We start from the raw sequence: 19,663 nt of genomic DNA, 5'->3' as shown, positions 1-19,663 counted from the left end.
TTCTAATCCGATTTTTCTCATTTTTTCAGTATTTTTAACCCGATTTTCCCCATTTTTTCCCATTTTTGTGATTTTTCTCCCCAGGAAGTAACATCTACACGGTGAATGTGAAAGAACTAGGTTTGGGGTCCATTTTCCCCATTTCTAACCCCATTTTCTCCATTTTAGACCATTTCTTCACCAATTTTCTCCATTTTCCCCAATTTTCACAATTTTTCACCATTTTTCTCAATTTTTTCCCCAATTTTCACCATTTTTCACTGTTTTTCTCAAATTCCCCCCCAGTTTTCACCACTTTTCACTGTTTTTCTCCATTTCCCCCCAAATTTTCACAAATTTTCACTTTTTCTCAAATTTTCCCCCAATTTTCATAATTTTTTGCTGTTTTTCTCCATTTCTCCCAATTTTCACCATTTTCACCATTTCCCCCCAAATTTTCACAAATTTTCTCCGTTTTTCTCAAATTTTCCTCCAATTTTCACCATTTTCCACTGTTTTTCTCAAATTTTCCTCCAATTTTCACCATTTTTCACTCTTTTTCTCCATTTCCCCCCAATTTTCACCATTTTCTCAATTTTCCCCCAATTTTCACAATTTTCTCCAATTTCCCCCAATTTTCACCGTTTTTCTCCATTTTCCCCCGATTTTCCCCATTTTTCGCTGTTTTTCTCCATTCCCCCCCGCAATTTTCACCATTTTTTCACCGTTTTTTCCCAAATTTTCACCGTTTTTTCCCAAATTTTGTGATTACCACAGAGTGCAGCTGATGGCTCTTGTTTTCGCCCGCAGGTCGGAGCAGCCAGCCCGGACTCTGTGACACCGCCGGGCACTTGGGAGCGTGGTGCCAGCTTTGATGCGTGCAGGACGCAGCAGGACGTGGCCAGGGCTGGGCATGGGCTGTGTGTGAGCCCCCTGGCACTGCCATGCACCCCGTGGGGGCCGGGGACAGCAGCTTCACCCGCGGGGCCGTGCAGAGCCAGACCCTGTCCCGCAGCCACTGCCGCAACATCCGGCAGAAGATCTCGCAGTGGGAGGGCAGGACACGGGGCTGCCCCAGCAAGGACAGGCAGCAGCCCAAGGACTTTGGAGTAAAGTATGATCCCAGCTGCAATGCACTACCCAAAGTGAAGGCAGAATGCACTGAGAATGGCAGAAGGGCTGGGTGTAAAGATCCCAAGAGCCTGGGGTTGGATTTCAGGGAAGATGCACGGAGATGCTGGCACACCGGGGGCTGTGGTGGCCCAGCTTCCCCAGCCAAGGAGAAAGGAGAGGGGCAAACAGGCTTCCTGACCCCAGGGGTGACACTGCCCCCGGGGAACTTCTACACCTCACAAGCTCTGTGGAGGAGAGCAGATCCCCCCCTGCCTGGCAGAACCTCTCCCGTTGCCTTGGACCTCCAGAGGAAGCAAGGCAGCTCTGGCTCCACGGAAAGAGAACTGCAAATCAAAGGAGTGGACAATCTCTGCAGGGCAGAGAGGAGCTTGAGGAACATTTACTCTGAGGTTGAGGGGCAAGAGGAGGAGGCAGTTCCTGATCCACCACCCAAACCCCGCAGGACTTTCCGCTACCTGGCCGAGAAGGGTGCTGGGGGTCGTAGAGCTGCCAGTGCCACCAGGGAAGCTCCTCTGCAAAAACAGTGTGGAAGGGACTTGGTGTCATCCTCCAACAACCCTGAGAAGAAAATAGCCAGCAGGAGGATCAGAGGCAGAGCCCAGAGGTACATAATCCATCTCTCATGTCTGAAGTATTTCTTTAAATCACTTTCTAGGTGGGTTTAAAGCAGCTTGCTTGGCATGATGTCCTTGTGGAGTGCTGCTAGTGATGATGCCTCTTTTCATGGGGAAGGGGTGTTCCTGGCTTTTGCTGCTGACAATCTTGCAAAGAAGGCTCCAGGTTCCAAGCAGAAGTCAGCCCACACCTTAGAACAGAGTGGAGTGACCCCAGGGAGAGACCTGCCTGCTCCCTGCCTGCTGCTTGCCCTCAGCTGCAATTTGGGGATGGCAGAGTAGCTTTTTCTTGGGGCACTGTAGCTGCTGAGTGTTTGGCTTTTCTGGGAGTGAAGTTGTTGCTTAAGGCTGGAGGCTGGGGGTACTGCTTTTGCAGTAGGTTTGGCTGGTTTTCCCTCTTTCTCATACCCTTCTGAGATGGCTTGATGCAGATCCTGCTCACAGGTGAGCTGCCTGTGCTAGACTGGTGTGCAGAGATGTGGCTTGAGGTTCTGAAACCTTCCACTGTGGCAAAATGTGCAGCAACAACCCAGATTTTACGATGATGATGGGCTAAATCCCTGCCAGCTCTTCTGTGACCTCAGTGCCCTAATTTCAAAATAGTGGCCTAGTGGATGGAAATGCCAACCCACAAATGCATGAACACCTTGAGCACGAGTAGGAGAGGCCAGTAGGAAGCAGTGCCCTGGTTCTGAGCTGCTGCAAGTCTGCAAAACATGGTTTGGGTTCTTGCCTCTGGCAGGATGGGGCTGGCCATGCCTGCTTGGAGTGTGCTTGGCAATGGAGCTTCCAGCTCCTTTTCTTACTTAATAAATCTCCCAGAGTAAGTGACCAGGACTCACTTGGTGTGCTGGCTTTCACTGGGATAATTTTCTTCTTGGCATCTTGTGTGCTGCTGTGTTTTGGGGTTGTGATGACAATATTGGTAACACAGCAGTGTGTGAGCTGTGTGAGCTCACGCAGAGCTGGGAGGGGACACAGCAGGGACAGCTGACCCCAAGGATGTTCCAGACCCTGTGGTGTTCTGCTCAGCATTATAAATTGGGGAAGAAGCAGAAAGGGGGGAAATTTGGAGTTTGTGTTCCCAAGTCACCGTTACACATGACAGAGCCCCTGGACATGGCCGAACACCAAGGGAAATAGGGAATGAATCCCTTGTTTTGCTTTCCTTGCTTGTGCAGCTTTTGCTTTACCTTCCAAGCTGTCTTTATCTCGACCCATGCACGTATTTCCTCTCTTTACCCTCTGATTCTCTCCCCCATCCCATGGGCTGGGAGTGAGGACCTGAGCTGCTGCCTGGGGTCAGACCTCAACCCCTGGAAATGTGAGCCCAGATGGAGCATCTGTGTGCTGGATGGTCCCAGGGAGGGCCACACTGTGTTTGGACTGCAGACAGCAACTCCAGCAGGTGCCTTTAGAAGAAATCACCCTGATTTTCCTCTAGGAAATCTTTTGAGTTCGAGGACATCCAGGGCTTCCGCAAGCGGCCGGCGGGCGGCGGCTCCCGCAGACCCCGGGAGGAGAGCAATGGCACTGCAGGATCCAGGCTGCTCTGCACTCAGTCTCAAGACAACATCTACGAGGACATTATCTGTATGTGCCTGGGCTTCTGGGGGTGCTCTCACCGTGGGTAAGGGTGGAAGTTGTGCTGGGGAGGGAGGAGGGAAGGTGAGGATGCATTGAGGCCCTTTCTGGCTCTGGGATTTTTAAGGTCTTCCCCATCTGGGATTCTTTGTTGGTGTTGGTGACATCTGCACGTGAACAGCCTGATTTCAGATGTCATGGGAGGTCACTGGAGTTGGTCTGTGCTAAACTGATTTCTTTATTAGCTCTTGGAATGCTTTGCTTGAGTGTTGCACAGAGATCAGTGTGAACACTGCCAAAATGAGCTGCTTTGCAATACAGCTGCTTGCTCTGCAGGGGAAGAAGTGTTCTGTTCTGCTGAGTCCATGTACAGTTTGCCAAATTGATGGCAGTGGGTTAAAAGGATGTGGTGGGAACCTCATCCAACTTCAAACAGGTCTCTCAGACTCTGTTATTGGCACGCTCTCCCCACTTATATCCCTGGCAAAAATTACAGGGCTTTATCTCCTTTCATAAACCCCCATCCAATGCTTTTTCCAGGTCCTACAAAAGAACATCCTTATGAAGATATCAGAGCACTGCCCTTGCCCCTGTGGAAGGTCCCATCTGTCTGGAAGCTGCCCCCTCCCCGGAGCATCAGCAGGGCTCCCAAGGTAGGGTGGGGGATTAAAGGGTCAGATGTTTGCAGAACCATTCCCACAAGGGCCCTCGTTTGTGCTCAGCCTCACATTCCACACTGCAAGTCATTGGTTTGCTGTATTGTTTTATTGGTTGGTATTAATGTAAATAATACATAATGTAAGTAATGATCAGCCATGGCAGCTGATTAAGCTGCTAAGGAGCAAAAGAGTAGGAACAAGAGAGATTTGATGAGATGCTTGAGTGGGGAGGTGGGATGGAGACTTGGTAGAGCAGATTTACCAGCTGTAATCTGACTCCTCTGCCTGTGACCTTGGACCAAAGCTGGATCTCATGCTTAACTATGTCTTCTGTTTTCCAGCCTCCCCCAAAACCTCCCTTCCTCAGCCGTAAGTCACTGGAGCTGAAGCCCTCCCAGACAAATTTCCAAGGGAAGGTGGGGAAGGAAACCTCCCTGCCTGTCACTCTGTCTGAGTGGAAGCTGTTCCGAGCAGTGGAGGCTGCCAGCAGGAGAAAGAGCCTGCCCTGGGTGAGATTCAAATGTAAAACTTCACTTCTTGCCTGGCATTTCAAGCTCTTGCTGCTTTGCAAGTGCTTTGTGAGTGGCCACGGAGCTGTGGGCCAGGCAGGTGATTGCTGCTTGGCACTGCTGCTCCAGCCATTCCCTCTCCAAGTGGCAGGGCTGGTGTTTGGGCATCTGAGTGCCAGTTCTGGCTGGGACAGTGCTGGTTTTGTTGGTCAGGAATCACAGTGGTGTTTTTGTGGGCAGACAAAGTGCTCAGTGTTGGCCTGGAGGTCAGGGCTGTGTGTGAGCACAAGCCCTTCCTCGTGCTTTGTCACCTCAGCCTCGTTCCCAGTGTTTCCATGGAGTGTTGGTGCTGGGTTTGTGCTCTTGGAGAGCTCCAGGGGCAGCTCTGTAACGCTGTGTGCACGTGTCCCTGCTCCCAGTGCCTTCCCAGGCTAATCCTGGTGTTCACTGCAGGCCCTGAGCTGTGGGATAGCTGTGGGGCCCTTGGTTACTTGGAATGTTGGCCACGAGTTCTGGACTGGCACCAAGAACAGCTGTTTCACAGTTTAAGGATGCAGAGGAGCTCTCAGGGATAAGAGCATTTCACAAAACCTTCATCCAGCTGTCCCTCCTGGCCTCTCCTTCCTGCCTGGCTGCAAAGACAATTATGCTGCTGAGGCTAGAGGGGTGAGGAAGGCTTTTTAATCCATCTTCACACAGAGAACTGTTTGGTTTGGTGCCTTGGGAAGGTTTCTAGATCCTCCTGTTGGTTACCAGCTCACATCCCTCTGTGACAAAAGGCACCACATGCTGTACAAGGGCAGCTGCAGCTGCCACTGTGGTGGCACTTGGTGCATGGGACTCAAATTCCAGTTGTGGTAGTGAGAAGGATTTATTTTTGCTGTGGTAAAATCATTTCACTTCAGCAGATTTTTATTTCATCTGAAAATCACGTGTATTTGCTCAGATTGCACAAGACTGTGAGGTAGAGTTGGACTGCAAAGGACTTTTCAAACCTTTAAAGTGCTTTGGAGTATCAAGTAACTTCTGTCTGTGTTTTTAAACAAATTCTGGGTCTGGAAAATCAGGAAGGAGATGGCAAGATTATAAAAATGCTGTGATGGAGAGTATCTCTCATTTGGAGAGGGGAAAATAAAATGTTCTCCAAAAGCAAACCTATTCCAAAAATCTGGTAACAATTTACATGCAGGAAGAGCACTTTACTCTCTTTGCTCATGAGGAATTGAGCCAAGATTGCTTGAGAGGTTGAGAAAAGGACTGGGGTCAAAAAAGACAAAACCTTTTGCCTAAGAAACACATGGCTGCCTTAAACACACCCAGGGTGGTGACTCAGCTGCACAAAAATCAGGGCAGAAATTAAGTTCTCCTAGGTAAGGCTGAGTAAAAAGGGAAAGAAGGCAGGTTTGGCAGGAGGAGCACTGCTCTCTGCAGTGGGCTGTTTGTTCCCTCAGTGCTGAGGCAGAAAATGGGGGAGAAATCCATTGGAAAAGGAGAGCCTGAGCCTGGATTGCTGATCTGGGGATTAAACACTTGAGCTGAACAAACAGGTTCTCTTTAATATATTTCTTTTTATGCTGTATTTGTGATGACAAATGGCTGGGCCCCACCCTCCAGTGTTCAGTTTAATGAATTCTTGAGGCAGGAATGAACTTGACCTGCTCCCTGCATTTAGGGTAAATCCCTCTTGCCATGAAGCCGCCTTTGATGTGGGGAGTCAGGAGCCCCTGGGGCACTGGCAGGTGAGGGGAAAGCACAGAGCAGGCTGTGACAGGGACACAGAAAGTGCCAGGACTTTGGCTTTCAGGCTGTTGTGACCAGTGGAAGGAGGATTGCCAGCACCAATGCAGAGTGTCAAAGTGCTGACCCTTCTTTCATGTCTGTGCTTAGTCTGCACTGGGCTGGGCTTTTACCCAGGTTTTTTCTTCCACTGGACCAGGTGTGTGGTCCTGCAGCACAGAGCCACTGTTCTGTCCCACTGTCTGTCTTCATTTGTGCAAAATCACAGGATGATTTGGGTGGAAAGGCCCTTAAATTGCTCCTCATTCCACCCCCTGCCATGGCCATGGACACTTCTAGTGGAGCAGGTACTCTGAGTCCATCATCCTCTCATTCCAGCAAACACCTGGGGCAGAGCCTGTGCTTGGAGCAGCTTCCCTTGTGCTTTAGGAGACTTGAGCTGACATCAACTACAGCAGCAAACCCAAAAACCAACCCCCAAGCTACAGCGAGAGAGCTCTGCTTTTTCTGGGCTTGGAAGGAGTTGGGGTGCTGGGGAGCATATTCTGAGTCCTCTGTGCTGCAGGGTTTGAGATGTTCTTGCAAGTGCCTTTGCATAGAAAATGGAGATCTGATGCCAGACAGCTTGTCACTTCTATTTAGGAAGGCAAGTGTGACAGTTTCCAGAGTGCCTGTACAGTCTGGTGTCAGCTTTGAGCTGTGCTGACAGGGATCTCTCTCTTGCAGCAGAAATCTGTGCTCATTCTTTATGCAGTGAGCTGGGCTAGAAGGAACCTCTGAGCCAGGGTTCCTGCAGGGTTTGGGCAGCTTCCCCCAAGTGCTGGGTGGTGGCTCTTGGGCTGCCCTCCTTTTGGCACCTGGAGCCTTCTCTGGACCCCCACATTAACCTCTGCTTCTGTTTTGGATTTCAGCTGGTACTGAAAATACAGGAGATCTTTGATTCCAAGCGTGGAAAGAAGAAGGTGAAGCTGCTCAGTCCTGCTGGGAGAGAAGCAGCTCCAGTGAAAGGTATTGGGGTCTCCAACACCACTGTCTGTGCTCTAAACACCTTGAGGGGCACAATTCCTCTGCCCTGGCCTGGCACCACCACCTCATGCTGACACAGCAGTGCAAACCCCATGCTTGTGGCTGGAATTGAGCTGTCAGCTCAAGGGACACCTGCCTAACCCAAATTTAACACTGCCACAAGAGGAGGATTCTGAGCCTGGGTTAAAAGTGCTTTTTCAAAAAAGCAGATTGAAGCAAAAATTCTGCAGAAAACCACTTGGCATGAGAGCTACCAGTGACTCCTGCTCTCATTATCTGTGTACCTTGTTCTGATTGTGTAGAATCTTTATTTATATTTATAGCAGGGTCTTTATTTATAGTTATAGGGGTTTTATTTATAGTTATTCTGTTCAGCAGCTCTGTTAAGTTTTATAGCAGCCTCAGCCAGCCTGGTTTGTGTTCTCTGCCCATGTTCAGCTGACCTGCAGGTCACTCACTGGCACCACTGCCTTGATATCAGCTCTGCTTTTTGCAGTTTGCTGTGATAACACATTTTCCAGCTGCCCTTGGCTGGTGCTTTGGGCAGGATTGGTGGGCAGCCCTGAGGGATGTTGATGTGATGAGTCTCAGGTTGTGTCTCTTTCCCAACTTTGGGTGTTGCCCATCTTCCTTCTGCATGGTTAATAAGTGAAAACTGTGTGTGTTTCAGGTGAAACCAGCGGGAACGAAAGCGATACGGAAAATCAGCCCAAAAGTGAGTGAATCACAGGGCTGGTCCTGTCCCACAGCACTGCACCCTTGGCTGAGGCCCTGGTGGGATGAGCTGACGTGTGGAATCTGCTGAGACAGGGCCAGGGAGCCTCTCAGAGGCCACATGGCCAAGTCTGGCAGCTGCTGCTGTGACAAACCAACCTCTGTTTCTGCCCTTTCCCCTGAGCCCTTGAGGTTTAATGCCATTAATCTGCCAGTCAGCAGAAGCAGAGTCATTTTTGGGCTGGTAGGAGGTTGTTCCTCATCACCTTTGCTGCTGCTGCTTGAGATTATTTCCCTCCTGATTCCTTCCCTTGGTTCTGTTTTATGTAATGCTGTGAAATGTCCTTTCCTCTGGGGAGAACTCACCAGGGTATTTGTCTGGTTCCAATGTCCTGAGCTGGATCATAGATCCAAACTCCAAACCTGAAACACCTACTTGGTTTTAGGTGCTTTTAGCTTCCATGTGAAGACAGATTAAACAGAAGGATCTGGCTCAGGGTGCTGTGGCTGCCCCTGGATCCCTGGCAGTGCCCAAGGCCAGGCTGGACAGGGTTTGGAGCAGCCTGGGACAGTGGAAGGTGTCCCATGGCAGGGGGTGGCACTGGATCAGCTTTGAGGTCCCTTCAACCCAAACCATTCAAGGATTCTATGAATTCTATGATTCTATTCTATGATTTTATTTTAGGTGTTTCATTTACTTGGAGGGAAACATTCAAAAGGCTTTAACTTAGAATGAAAAGTGAAATTCCATTTCTTTATGTTAATGAGAGTAGTGGACAGCGAAGGATCTCAGCAGAAATACTGAGATTTCTTCAGAAAGATTGAGTCACTGCCTGATGGAAGAGTTGTTTGAGAGTGTCTAGAATGTGTCACAGTGCCTGGGCCACAGGAATTCCTGACATGAGAGGGCTGTGCCTGTGCTTGTGAGCCTGTGCTGCCTGTCAGGACAGCCCAGCCTGGGGGTGCCTCTGCCTCTCCTGAGTGCCCCTGGTGTTTGGAGTGGCTCCCTGAGCTCCTGACCTGGTGCAGGTGGCCTTCACTCCCTGGTACCCTGTTGTGCACTCTGAGATGTGTAAGAACATCAGGGCAGCAGGAGAAATTTCGGTGTCTGTCAGGGGGGATTTGCAGAGCTGCACATTTGCAGGATTTTGGATTTGCAGGCCAGTGCTTCCTGTCTGAATCACAGAATCCTGGAATTGTTAAGGTTGGGAAAGACCTCTAAGGTCATCAAGTGCAGTCATCAACCCAGCAGCACCACCATGCTCACCACTAAACCACATCCTCAAGTGCCCCATTGTGACCGTGCTCACAGGGGTCTGAGGATGAGGGAAGAGATGAGGATCTGACTCCATGTTTCAGAAGGCTGATTTATTATTTTATGATATATATTACATTAAAACTACACTAAAAGAATAGAAGAAAGGATTTCATCAGAAGGCTAGCTAAGAATAGAAAAAGAAGGAATGAATAACAAAGGCTTGTGGCTCGGACAGAGAGTCTGAGCCAGCTGACTGTGATTGGCCATTAATTAGAAACAACCACATGAGACCAATCACAGATTTACTTGTTGTATTTTACAGCAGCAGATAACTGCTTATTGTTTACATTTTGGTTTTGAGGTCTCTTAGCTTCTTAGGAGAAAAAATCTTAAGGAAAGGATTTTTCAGAAAACATGTCTGTGACACTACATCCACACATTTTTTAAACACCTCCAGGGATGGTGACTTCACCACTGCCCTGGCCAGCTTGCTCCAATGATAACAACAATTCCAGTGAAGAAATTGTCCCTAATATCCAATCTAAACCTCCTCCAGTGGAATCTGAGGTTATTTCCTTCCTGCCTGGGGGAAGATCAGCTCTGTGCACGAGGAGCTGACACAGGTTTCATATCCCACAGGGAGCATTTGGATGTTGGGCAAATCCACCCATCACTTTCCCCCTCTGATGGCACTGCCGAGTCCTCTCCTGTGCCCTGTAGGTGTGTGGCAGTGCCAGCTCAGGCTGCTTTGGGGTTTCTTGCTCTCCCCAGGTCGCCACAGGTGCCTGAGGCGCTCGCCCTCCAAGAGGAACCCGCACTACCAGACCTTGGAGAGGGATCTCATCGAGCTCCAGGAGCAGAGGCTCTTCGAGCTCTTCGTGGTGGTGTCCCTGCACAAGAAGGCATCTGAGGTCACCTACACACCACACATCATCCAGCAGTTCCCCAGCAAGGTAGGAGCTGTGTGGGAACCTGCCCAGGGAACTGCTCAGCTCTGTTTCCCCTGCTGAGCTGCACTGGTCAGGGTCTGGGTTTGGGATGTGAGGCACCTTGCTCTGTTACACACCTGATATGTGGTGTCAGGACCTTGTTGCATATGTGTCTTGATAATGAGTTTATTGGGGTTTTTTGAGCTACTTTTTTCCTACTTAATTCAAATTTCATGAAGCCAAGGGGTATTTGATACCAGCTGAAGGAGAGGAAGGAGTGCAGAGCTCTGTCCCAAAGCTGGCAGGAACCTCATCCTGGCAGTCTGTCCTTTGCAAACAAGGAGTGAGGCACTGATGCTGCACAAGAATTGGAATCCAGGGCTTTTATGCTTATTTATATTGTTTTGAAAAAGAATAATAAAAAAATGGCAAAGCTGTTTGTAGAAGGCCCCAAAACCAGGAGAGCTGTGGAAGTTGAGGCCAAACCAAGCCCTTTGAAATAAGCTGTTCAGCCCAAAAGGGTGACAAAACCAGTGTGTGACTGAATTATAGCTCAGTGAACTAAGTTGGGAAGCTGAGGTGGAGCCTTGGTGTTTCTGTGGTACCAGATTGAGATGAATATTCAGTTGTCAGTGTCTGGGCTCATACCTGCTGCCTTCCACTGAAAACAGAACAGAGCCAGCAATTCTGGCTGTGCCTTCAGAAAGCCAGGGATGATTGAGGAATCTGCATGTCATCCACACAGAGGAGATGTCAGATCCACTCAGGGAGGTTGTGTGTGACCCCAGCAGGTCACACAGTGTCCCAGTTCCTGCTGCCTAAAGGATTTGTGTGCAAATAACTCCGGTGTCTTAAGTGTGTAAATGCCTTGGGTTCACAAGATGAATAAGGAAGTACAGCCAGAAAGAGTGCACGGTGTTAATTTAGTGGGTAAAACTGAACACACCCAAATAATACCTGCTAAAAGTGCAAACTTTGGGGTGTTGGGAGGAAGAAAGGAGTGCAGCAGATTTGGCTTTTCCCTGGTGCAGCCTCTCAGTCTGTCCATTGCCTTTGGGAAGGGCACTGCAGGGTTTCCCTCCTGCTCTCTAGTGGCTTTTGTAAAGGCACTGACACAAAAAATCATTTTCTCAGATTTATTTATCTTCTGCTCAAGGGAAAGTGTTTTGGTGAGTGGCTTAGATGGGACAGTGGGTCAGATTGGGTGTCTCCATTCTAATATTAGCTTTGCTTCCAAGTAATCTGCTGTCACCCTCTGCTTTGGGCTGTGTGCCCAGGGACATCTAAGCTTTTGTACAACTGTTACTCTGTCAAAATGCTGTTCTGTTTTCCTAACACTTTGTGCTGTCACAGTTGGGACACTGGAATAGCCTGGATATGCTGAGTGCCTAAAATCAACTTCATGCAGTAAACTTTCCACTTGTCAGGGGCATTTCCTATTTAAATGTGTAAAAGTTCCTTACATTTCTTGTGGAGCCTCTTATCTGAACACCTTTCTTTTGCCCTTTCTGGCCAGTTTTGATCATTGAAAGTGTCCTGGAGTCCTTGAGGGGTTTGATTTGAACCCATATGTGGTGTGGCTGGAACACGTGATTCAGGGACAGTTTTTGCATTTCAGTTATGAGTGATCTGCACATCAAAAGCTGAACACATTCCTGTTCCTATTTGAGTGTTTTCAAATCTCCCAGAGGTAGAACCAAGGCAGGCTGATCCAGCCATCATTTGGGGGCTCATTTCTACATTCATTTTCCAATAAACTTAGCCCTGCTTATAGATCCTTACCAAGGATCTTACCAAGGATCCTACCAAGGATCCATCCTTACCAAGCTGGGCCATTTTACAAGGGTCCAATCAGCTGGAAAGATGCAAGAGGGAACTGGGAATCTGCTAATAGTCTCCTGTACCTGTGCATTAGCTATGTGATGGATCAGCTTTTGGAAGTGTCAGGAAGATGCTTTCTGTATTTTAAATGCTGCAGCTGTGCACCAACTTCAGTGACTTCAAATGCATCTGTTACCCCTCCAGCCTGAACATCCCTTCAGACCATCAAAGGATACTGAAGAGAGGCTAAAGGTCATTCCCAAATTCTGCTTTCCAGATCCCAAAGACTGGTTCCCTTCATCAGACCTTAAAAGGTAAAGATTTGGTTTTGAATACTTGTGACTGAGGCAGGCAATGCTGAAAGATTTGGACTGTGCCAGAGGAGCTGAAGCCAGAGCAGGGGAAAAGGGGAAAGGATCCAGGAAATCCCTGTGGTAGGAGAGAGGATGAGGTGTGGAGCTGGGCTAGAGAGCAGCTGCTGCCTTTCCTGTAAGGAGGAAAAATCTGTCCAAGGCCAGCTGCTGGGGCTGGAAATGCTTCTGCTGCTCCTTGGCTGAATGGGGAAGCAGCTGGGAAGGAGGAGAGCTGGAAAAGCTCAGTGAGAGGAGCTGGGAAGGAGGAGGGATGGAAAAGCTCAGTGAGAGGAGCTGGGAAGGAGAGATGGAAAAGCTCATGGGGTGCAATTTTTTACCCTGAACAGATCCCAAACTCCTTGTAATCGTGCCTTGGCCCTTGTCAGCATGACCAGAAGGAGTCTGTGTGCTTTGTCAGTCTGTCCCCTGGGCTGTGTGGTGAATTTAACCCTGACTCTGCCTTGTTCCCCAGTGAAACCTTTTCCTTCGTGCTGACGGGGGAGGACGGCAGCCGCTGGTTCGGGTACTGCAGGAAGCTCCTGGTGAGCATCTCTGGGAGGGCTGGGGGTACAGGGAGTGCTGTCAGGACATGACTCAGGGCTGCTTTCCCATGTGGGTTGCCCATCCTGTGCTGCTGTGGTGGTGCCAACCCTTGGGATGCAGAGGGAAGGGTCACAATGGTGCCCAGAAATAGCAAAATGGGCTCTGGGCATGAACCAGCTCCTGGAACTCGGTGTTCCTTGAGAATGTTCATAGTCATAAGTGTAGGGGGGGCTGCAGCAGAAGGAGTTCTGCAGATCAGCTGCAGTGTGGGTGCTGGGTTGTTCCTTGCCCCCCTGTTCTCAGCAGAGCTGTTGCTGTTGCCTTTCAGCCAGAAGGGAAAGGGAAGCGCCTGCCCGAGGTGTACTGCATCGTGAGCCGCCTGGGCTGCTTCAACCTCTTCTCCAAGGTGAGCTGGCACAGCCTGTTCCTTGAGCCCTGACAGCCTGCAGGCTCCACAGAGTGACTGGGTGCTTCTGTCAGGCTTAGTGATTGCAGCTGATCCCAGGAGAGTGGTGCTTCCTCTCTGTCTTTTCTTTGAGCAGGGAAATAAAATCCTGGTGCTGAGCTTGTCAGCCAATGCACAAATCCTTCAGCAGTTACTGCCAGGAAGGGCCTTCTAATACCTGGTGTTACTAAGGGTGCCTCTTCATCCTCTTCTTCTGTGACTTGGAAAGGGAAAATCAGTTTGGGATGGGGTTGGATCTCCCCTGGTTTTTGTAGCACCATGAGGAGGGGAGATAAGGGGGTGAGGACTGGGGAAAGCTGCTGCAGACAAAGGACAGTTATTGCAGCAGAGTACAGGGACGAGCTTTGATGAAAGATGGTTCTGGTTGTTGAAGCACAGAGTTTCTAGAACAGCATTTCAGGGAGGCTTCTTGGTGAGGGGGATGGGTGTTGCTCCTCCTAACTCCTTGAAATAATGAGAATTTGATTACTACATACAAGACATTTCCTTCCAGTGACAGGAGACTAGAGAGTTGTGCTCACAGGAAGCTGTTCCTGTTTGACTGTTCAGACGTTTGAGATGAATTTCACAGGGGTCCCAAGCAAGGTGGGAGAGGGCAGTGGGTCTGTGCTGGAGCCTTCTCCATGGGAATGCTCTGATGGATTCTCCCCTCTGCTCAGCAGCTGTTGTATTTGCTGGGAATGCCCTGACGAAGGCAGGAATGATGAATCTGACTCCATGTTCTCAGAAGGCTCACTTATTACTTTATAATACTGTTTTCTATTAGAGAATATTATACTATACTAAAGAATACTGAAAGGGTACTTACAGAATGCTAAAAAGATAATAATGAAAACTCGTGACTCTTTCCAGAGTCTTGACACAGCTTAGAAATGTTATTTCCTTTTGGGAAGGGAAACGAAATCTTGGATTTCAGTGAGGATCAATTGGGCAAGCTTTGGTCCCTGCACTTGATGGCATGCAATGCCTTTTGATGGCTTTCACTTTGGCAAAGATTTTGTTTTCTTTTTAAGTATCCATGCCATGTCCCTCATATCTTCCCCTCAAAGTTGTGTCTTCCTCCTTGATTTTTTCCCCTGCTTTTGCAACATCTGTGAGGTTAGTTTTGGCATGTTTTGGTCCTTTGCACTGCACCTCACGTAATCCTGGTCCACTTTCTTGTAGTAACTAAATCTCCTGATTTTCTGGAGATTGTCTGTCCTGATTGGCCAAAGAGTGAAAACAACTCACACCAGAATCCAATGAAACAATCACCTGTGGGTAAACAATCTCCAAACACATTCCAGACAAGCACAGCACAGGAGAAGCAAATGAGATAAGAATTGTTTTCCTTTTCTCTGAGGCTTCTCAGCTTCCCAGGATTAAAATCCTGGGCGAAGGGATTTTTTTCAGAGAACGTGAATGCCACAAGCAGCAGCAGTGACCCAAGGCTCTGTGTGTTTCCCTGCAGATCCTGGATGAGGTGGAGAAGAGGAGGGAGATGTCCCCAGCCCTGGTGCACCCCTTCATGCGCAGCGTGATGGAGGCGCCGTTCCCCGCCCCGGGCCGCACCATCACCGTCAGGAGCTTCCTGCCAGGAGCAGGAGATGAGGTAACACAGGTCAGGCTGAGCTGCCTACTCTCTCTGGGGCACAGAGGCTCTTGGCAAACTGCACAGTGGTGCCTGGAAATAATTAGTGTGAAGAAAAGATCCTGGAGTTGGAAGGGAGGCTGCCCCAGAGATGTGTTTGCTGTGGGATCATCTGCTATGGAAGTGATTCCCTGCTTCTTAATGAAGAGCTTCTGGGGCACTCTTCTGTGCTGCCCCAGCTGTCTGGGTCATGGGGTTCTCTGTAAAATCATGGATTCAGAGGAAATCCTGAGCTTGAAGGGACCCACAAGGATCATTGAGTCCAACTCCTGGCACCTCAAAATCCCACCCTGTGCATTCCTGAGAGTGATGTCCAGACACTCCTGGGAGCTCTGGCAGCCTCAGGGCTGTGCCCATTCCATGGGGAGCCTGGGCAGTGCCCAGCACCCTCTGGGGGAAGAACCTTTCCCAAAATCCAACCTAAATCTGCTCTGGCCCAGCTCCAGCCCTTCCCTGGGTCCTGTCCCTGGTCCTGCCCCTCAGGAGGAGGCTGAGGTCCCTGCTCTGGGCTGCTCCCCAGCTCTCCCTGTCTCTGTGTGCTCCCAGGTGATGGAGCTGTGCCGCCCCTTGGACTCCAGGCTGGAGCACGTGGACTTTGAGTGCCTCTTGCAGTGTCTGAGTGTGTCCCACACCATCCGGGTGTTTGCCTCTCTCCTGCTGGAAAGGAGAGTCATCTTTGTGGCTGACAACTTAAGGTAAAGATGAGTCTGAGTAGCTCTTGCTGAGGGAGGCTGTCACTGGATGTTATTGTTTCTTCTGTGTTTGGACCTGTCTGTCCCATGTCCAAGCTTGTCTAGTTTTGCAGTTCCATTTGAAAACCTTCTGCACTCCCCACACAGCATGTGCATGCCTAGAATTTGAATTATGCTGTTTACACAAGAGGAGATAAGGGAATGTCTCCTTTTTGCCTCTTTAGCTTGGCTTGATGGTGGGTTTAGCTCCCCATAACTGAGTTCAGAAGTGGGTGCATGGGGCCTCTGCTGATGCACAGGCTGTACACAAGTGACGCCTGCCCTGAAGGAGACACTGACCACCCTCCCTGTGCTTCTCCCACCTCTCCAGCACTCTGTCTAAATGTGGGCACGCTGCAGTGGCAACACTTTACCCCTTCACCTGGCAGCACACCTACATCCCCGTCCTGCCAGCTTCCATGATCGACATCGTGTGCTCTCCGACCCCATTCCTCATTGGCATCCTCTCCTGCTCCCTGCCACAGCTCTGGGACCTGCCCATAGAGGAGGTGAGGATATGTGAGACACAGTCAGGGCCAGTGGGATGAGGCTGACCTCTCTGGAATAATCTCTGGATTCTGTCTGAGTATAAACTCTCAAAGTTCTCTGAGCTGCTTGGTGAATTTGCCAGATAAATGCCAGGATGTTCCAGCATTGTCAAAAATAAATAATATTCACAGTTCTCAGAGACAGGCTGCACCCATGCAAAACTTGGGTTTTGTGTGTGACAGCCCTATTTAAAAAACATCCCACATCTAAAAAAAAACAAATTAAAACCTGTTTTTTTTTCTATACAGCAACATACCTGGTTATGAGTCAGTGTGTTTTCTGTCTCCCCAGGTTCTGATTGTTGATCTTTGTGCTGACAAGTTCTTGCAAGAGGTGAGTGAAATAACAGTACCAGTAACTTCTGAGTTTATGCCAGGAAAAGGCACTGATGAAAAAAAAAATAATAAAAAGAAATCAGGAGAAGCTGGTGTTCATATGGAGATTCCAGTGGCTGAAGAAATACCTTGTAATCCTTTTGAACTGACAGAGAAGGGAACAGGCTCACAAATCCTTGTTGCAAGGTTGAGGTTGCATGAGGTGGAGAGCTCTGCAAAGCCAAAGATTCTGCTTATCTGAGCTGAGTTTAAAAACTGTTACTTGGTTTCTTATGTGAAGGGGATCCTTAAAATTCTGTGCTGCTTTTTGTCTCTCTCCCTGTTCTGTACAGCACTTCTTCCTCTCTCCTCCAGCTGGGGGGTGTTTGTTGGTTTGGGTTCTTGTTTTCCCCAGGAGTGACAGTCTAGGGAACAAATTATCACAGTTCACTTGGGCTTCTCTGCTGAACTTCCCCAAAAGTGCTTCTGCATCCCCAGACAAGTAGCTATAAAAACGCTGGGGGTTTCATTACTAGCTCAGGATATTTGCTTCTCCTTTTCCTTGCCTCACTGTTCTGTTTTGCATTGCAGCCTGCAACTGGAGAAAGGTATTAAAGGAATGGGGGATTTTTAAAACTATATTATTGAGACCTGTTGTGTTTTCTCAACGGACTTTTATTGGCTTTGTGTGATTTACTGGTGAAATAAGCCTGAGTCTGTGTGGTGGCCAGTTGTGTGTGTGATTCTAATAAAATCTTGGGGCATGCTGAGCAAATGTGTTTAATTTCTGTGGCTGCAAGATAAATATATTGTCTCCCTTAAGATATATCACAGAATAACTCCTCTCTAACTGCTTTAGGCATGATATGAATATTTCTAATCCACCCCCTGGTTCTCCTGCTGATGGGAATAACACAGAAGTCCTTCCTTGACTGTTTGTGTCCGTAGGTATCAGATGAGGATGAGATCCTGCCCCACAAACTGCAGGCTGCACTTGTACAAATCCTGGAAGAACGAAGTGAAATCCTGTCACACGAGCAGAATGACACACAAGGTACTTTCTGTGGGAAAATTTCTGTGGAAAAATGTTTTTCCATTACTAAACATCTACCATGGAGTTGATAAAAATGAGCAAATTGAACTTAATGCTAAGAAGTGACATTTTAGCTGTTTCTCTGTGGTCATGCTGAGAATATCCTGTGAATGTGTGAGAAGTTTGGTTTGCTGACAGTTCCTCTTTTTACATTTAGTGTGTGCAGAACTGTAGTTTCCTTTAGGCCAACAGCATCAGTTCCTTTGTGCTTTGAATTTTGTTGTATCCAGTGAACTCTGGGTGCTGAGAATTTTAAACTTTCTGTGCTGAAAGGCACAGACTCACCAGAGAACATTTGACCTGAGGCTGTGGAGAAGGCTTCCAAAATTGATTAATAGCACTGGGATTATGGGTGTGGAGATGGTTAGAAGTGTGTAATGTCACAGGGTGGAAAATTTAGAGTTTGGGGTTTTAGAATATAGTAACAAATATGAAGCAAGATGGGGGTTTTAGGGCAGAGACAGGTTGTTCTTCTTCACCTCTTTCTTCCTTCTTCTCCACGGGTTTGGGAGGTATTTTGTAATTGGACAGAAAAGTCCACACTGCAGGTTCTTTGGGATCACTAATTGGGTTTAAAAGGGAAAATTATTTAGGTGTTATTTCTTAATTGGATAATTCAGCCTTAAAAGACCTGGTAACAAGAGATTGTTGGCCATTTCGTGCTTTGCTAATGAAAAGCTGCCGAGCTCACAGTAGTGAGACTGTTTTACTGATAAGAAATAATGAACACCTGAGCCCAAACATGAACTGTCATCTCAAGTGCCTTCAATCCAGACCCAGGGAAGCTGATAGAGAGTGTCTTGGTTTGGAAAGACAGGTGCCTGCTAAGGAAGGCAGGAGCCTCCCCTGAAAGGGAGAATGTGAACCCCCTCCCTCTGAATTGCTAGAAATTTTAGATTAAGAGGCTCTCAGGCAAAAAATATGGGAGCAGGAATAACAGTTCTTTAATAGGGAAGAAAATAAGAGGATAAAATAAACAATGCAGTGAACCAAACCAACACTGACAGAGTCAGAACCCAAGCTGACACCCTGTGGGTCCGGGTGCTGGCAGCAGTCCCATTGGAATTGTGGCTCAGCCCTCCTGCAGTGTCAGGGGTGGTTCTGCTGGAGCAGGGATCCTGGAGAAAGGTGCAGTCTCTGCCTCTGGAGATCCAGGGGAAGAGGCAGCTGCTGTTCCTCTGGGCAATCCAGTGCAGAAGCCGTGCTGGTGTTCCAGAATCTCCAGATTCTATTCGGGTAGGAATGCTTGGCTCCTCCCTCTGGGCTCACATCTCCCAGTGGGATGCTGTAGTTCTTATCAGCCATGCAGTGACATCCAATAGCTGTTATCAGCAGCATCTCCCCGGATGGATGAGTGATTGTGGAAGAGATAAGGCAAACTGCCCACTTGATAAAAGCCAACTGCCATACAGATGGCAAATAGAATCCATCTTGACATCTTGCCTGGCAATCTGGGACAGAGAGGAATGACCAAAGTGCCAAATGTCCTCCTCACAGGTGACACGAGCCTGAACTCCCTGGTCTCGGAGGCTTTTGTGCAGTTCTTCGTGGAGATCGTGGGGCATTACTCTCTGCACATGAGCGTGACGGAGCAGGGCCAGCGCGTGTTCCAGCGCGAGCCCTTCCGCAAGAGCCACGGCTCGCGCACCGTGCGCCACTTCCTGCACTGCTTCATGGAGACCCAGATGTTCGCCGGCTTCATCCAGGACCGCGAGCTCAGCAAGAGCCTGGCCAAAGGTGATGCCTTGTGGAGCCTTCTTGTGGCTTTTTGCTGGGTTTGGGGGTGTCCCCAGCAGGCTGCAGGGTCCTGGGTAGCGCAGTCCTGTTTGGGACAGGCTGTCCGAGCTCCCAAGCAGTTCTCAGCCACAGGCAACCTTCCTCACTCCCTGCCACCATCCAGCCTCATTCCCTGCCACCATCCAGCCTCACTCCCTGCCACCATCCAGCCTCACTCCCTGCCACCATCCAGCTTCATTCCCTGCATGTCAGAGCCACCTCCCCCCCCAGCTGCTGCCCTCGA

General features: G+C 48.9%; 1 protein-coding gene across 2 annotated transcripts in view; it reads left to right on the top strand.

Annotated features, from left to right (window-relative positions):
- The first annotated feature begins 852 nt into the window (after positions 1-852).
- DENND2C (DENN domain containing 2C) overlaps positions 853-19,663 on the top strand; it is a 21,765-nt gene continuing 2,954 nt past the window's right edge. Inside the window, exons 1-17 of one of the 2 annotated variants that reach the window (XR_004082466.1) lie at positions 853-1,717; positions 3,172-3,320; positions 3,852-3,964; positions 4,312-4,479; positions 7,128-7,224; positions 7,913-7,957; positions 9,986-10,167; positions 12,169-12,278; positions 12,790-12,859; positions 13,189-13,266; positions 14,777-14,917; positions 15,503-15,651; positions 16,019-16,196; positions 16,528-16,569; positions 17,142-17,158; positions 17,499-17,604; positions 19,141-19,380. Coding sequence is in view for 1 of the 2 variants with exons in the window: in XM_005428102.3 (XP_005428159.1) it covers positions 924-1,717; positions 3,172-3,320; positions 3,852-3,964; positions 4,312-4,479; positions 7,128-7,224; positions 7,913-7,957; positions 9,986-10,167; positions 12,169-12,278; positions 12,790-12,859; positions 13,189-13,266; positions 14,777-14,917; positions 15,503-15,651; positions 16,019-16,196; positions 16,528-16,569; positions 17,499-17,604; positions 19,141-19,380 (2,662 nt within the window). In the remaining variant the exon portion in view is untranslated. The remainder of the gene's footprint in view (positions 1,718-3,171; positions 3,321-3,851; positions 3,965-4,311; positions 4,480-7,127; positions 7,225-7,912; positions 7,958-9,985; positions 10,168-12,168; positions 12,279-12,789; positions 12,860-13,188; positions 13,267-14,776; positions 14,918-15,502; positions 15,652-16,018; positions 16,197-16,527; positions 16,570-17,141; positions 17,159-17,498; positions 17,605-19,140; positions 19,381-19,663) is intronic. The other variant, XM_005428102.3, reaches the window with a different exon arrangement.

The sequence above is a fragment of the Geospiza fortis genome, unplaced genomic scaffold (assembly GCF_000277835.1).
Source record: "Geospiza fortis unplaced genomic scaffold, GeoFor_1.0 scaffold391, whole genome shotgun sequence".
Lineage (NCBI taxonomy): Eukaryota > Metazoa > Chordata > Aves > Passeriformes > Thraupidae > Geospiza > Geospiza fortis.
The sequence above is the reverse complement of the archived record's forward strand: the minus strand, read 5'-3'. Positions and strand labels throughout refer to the sequence as shown.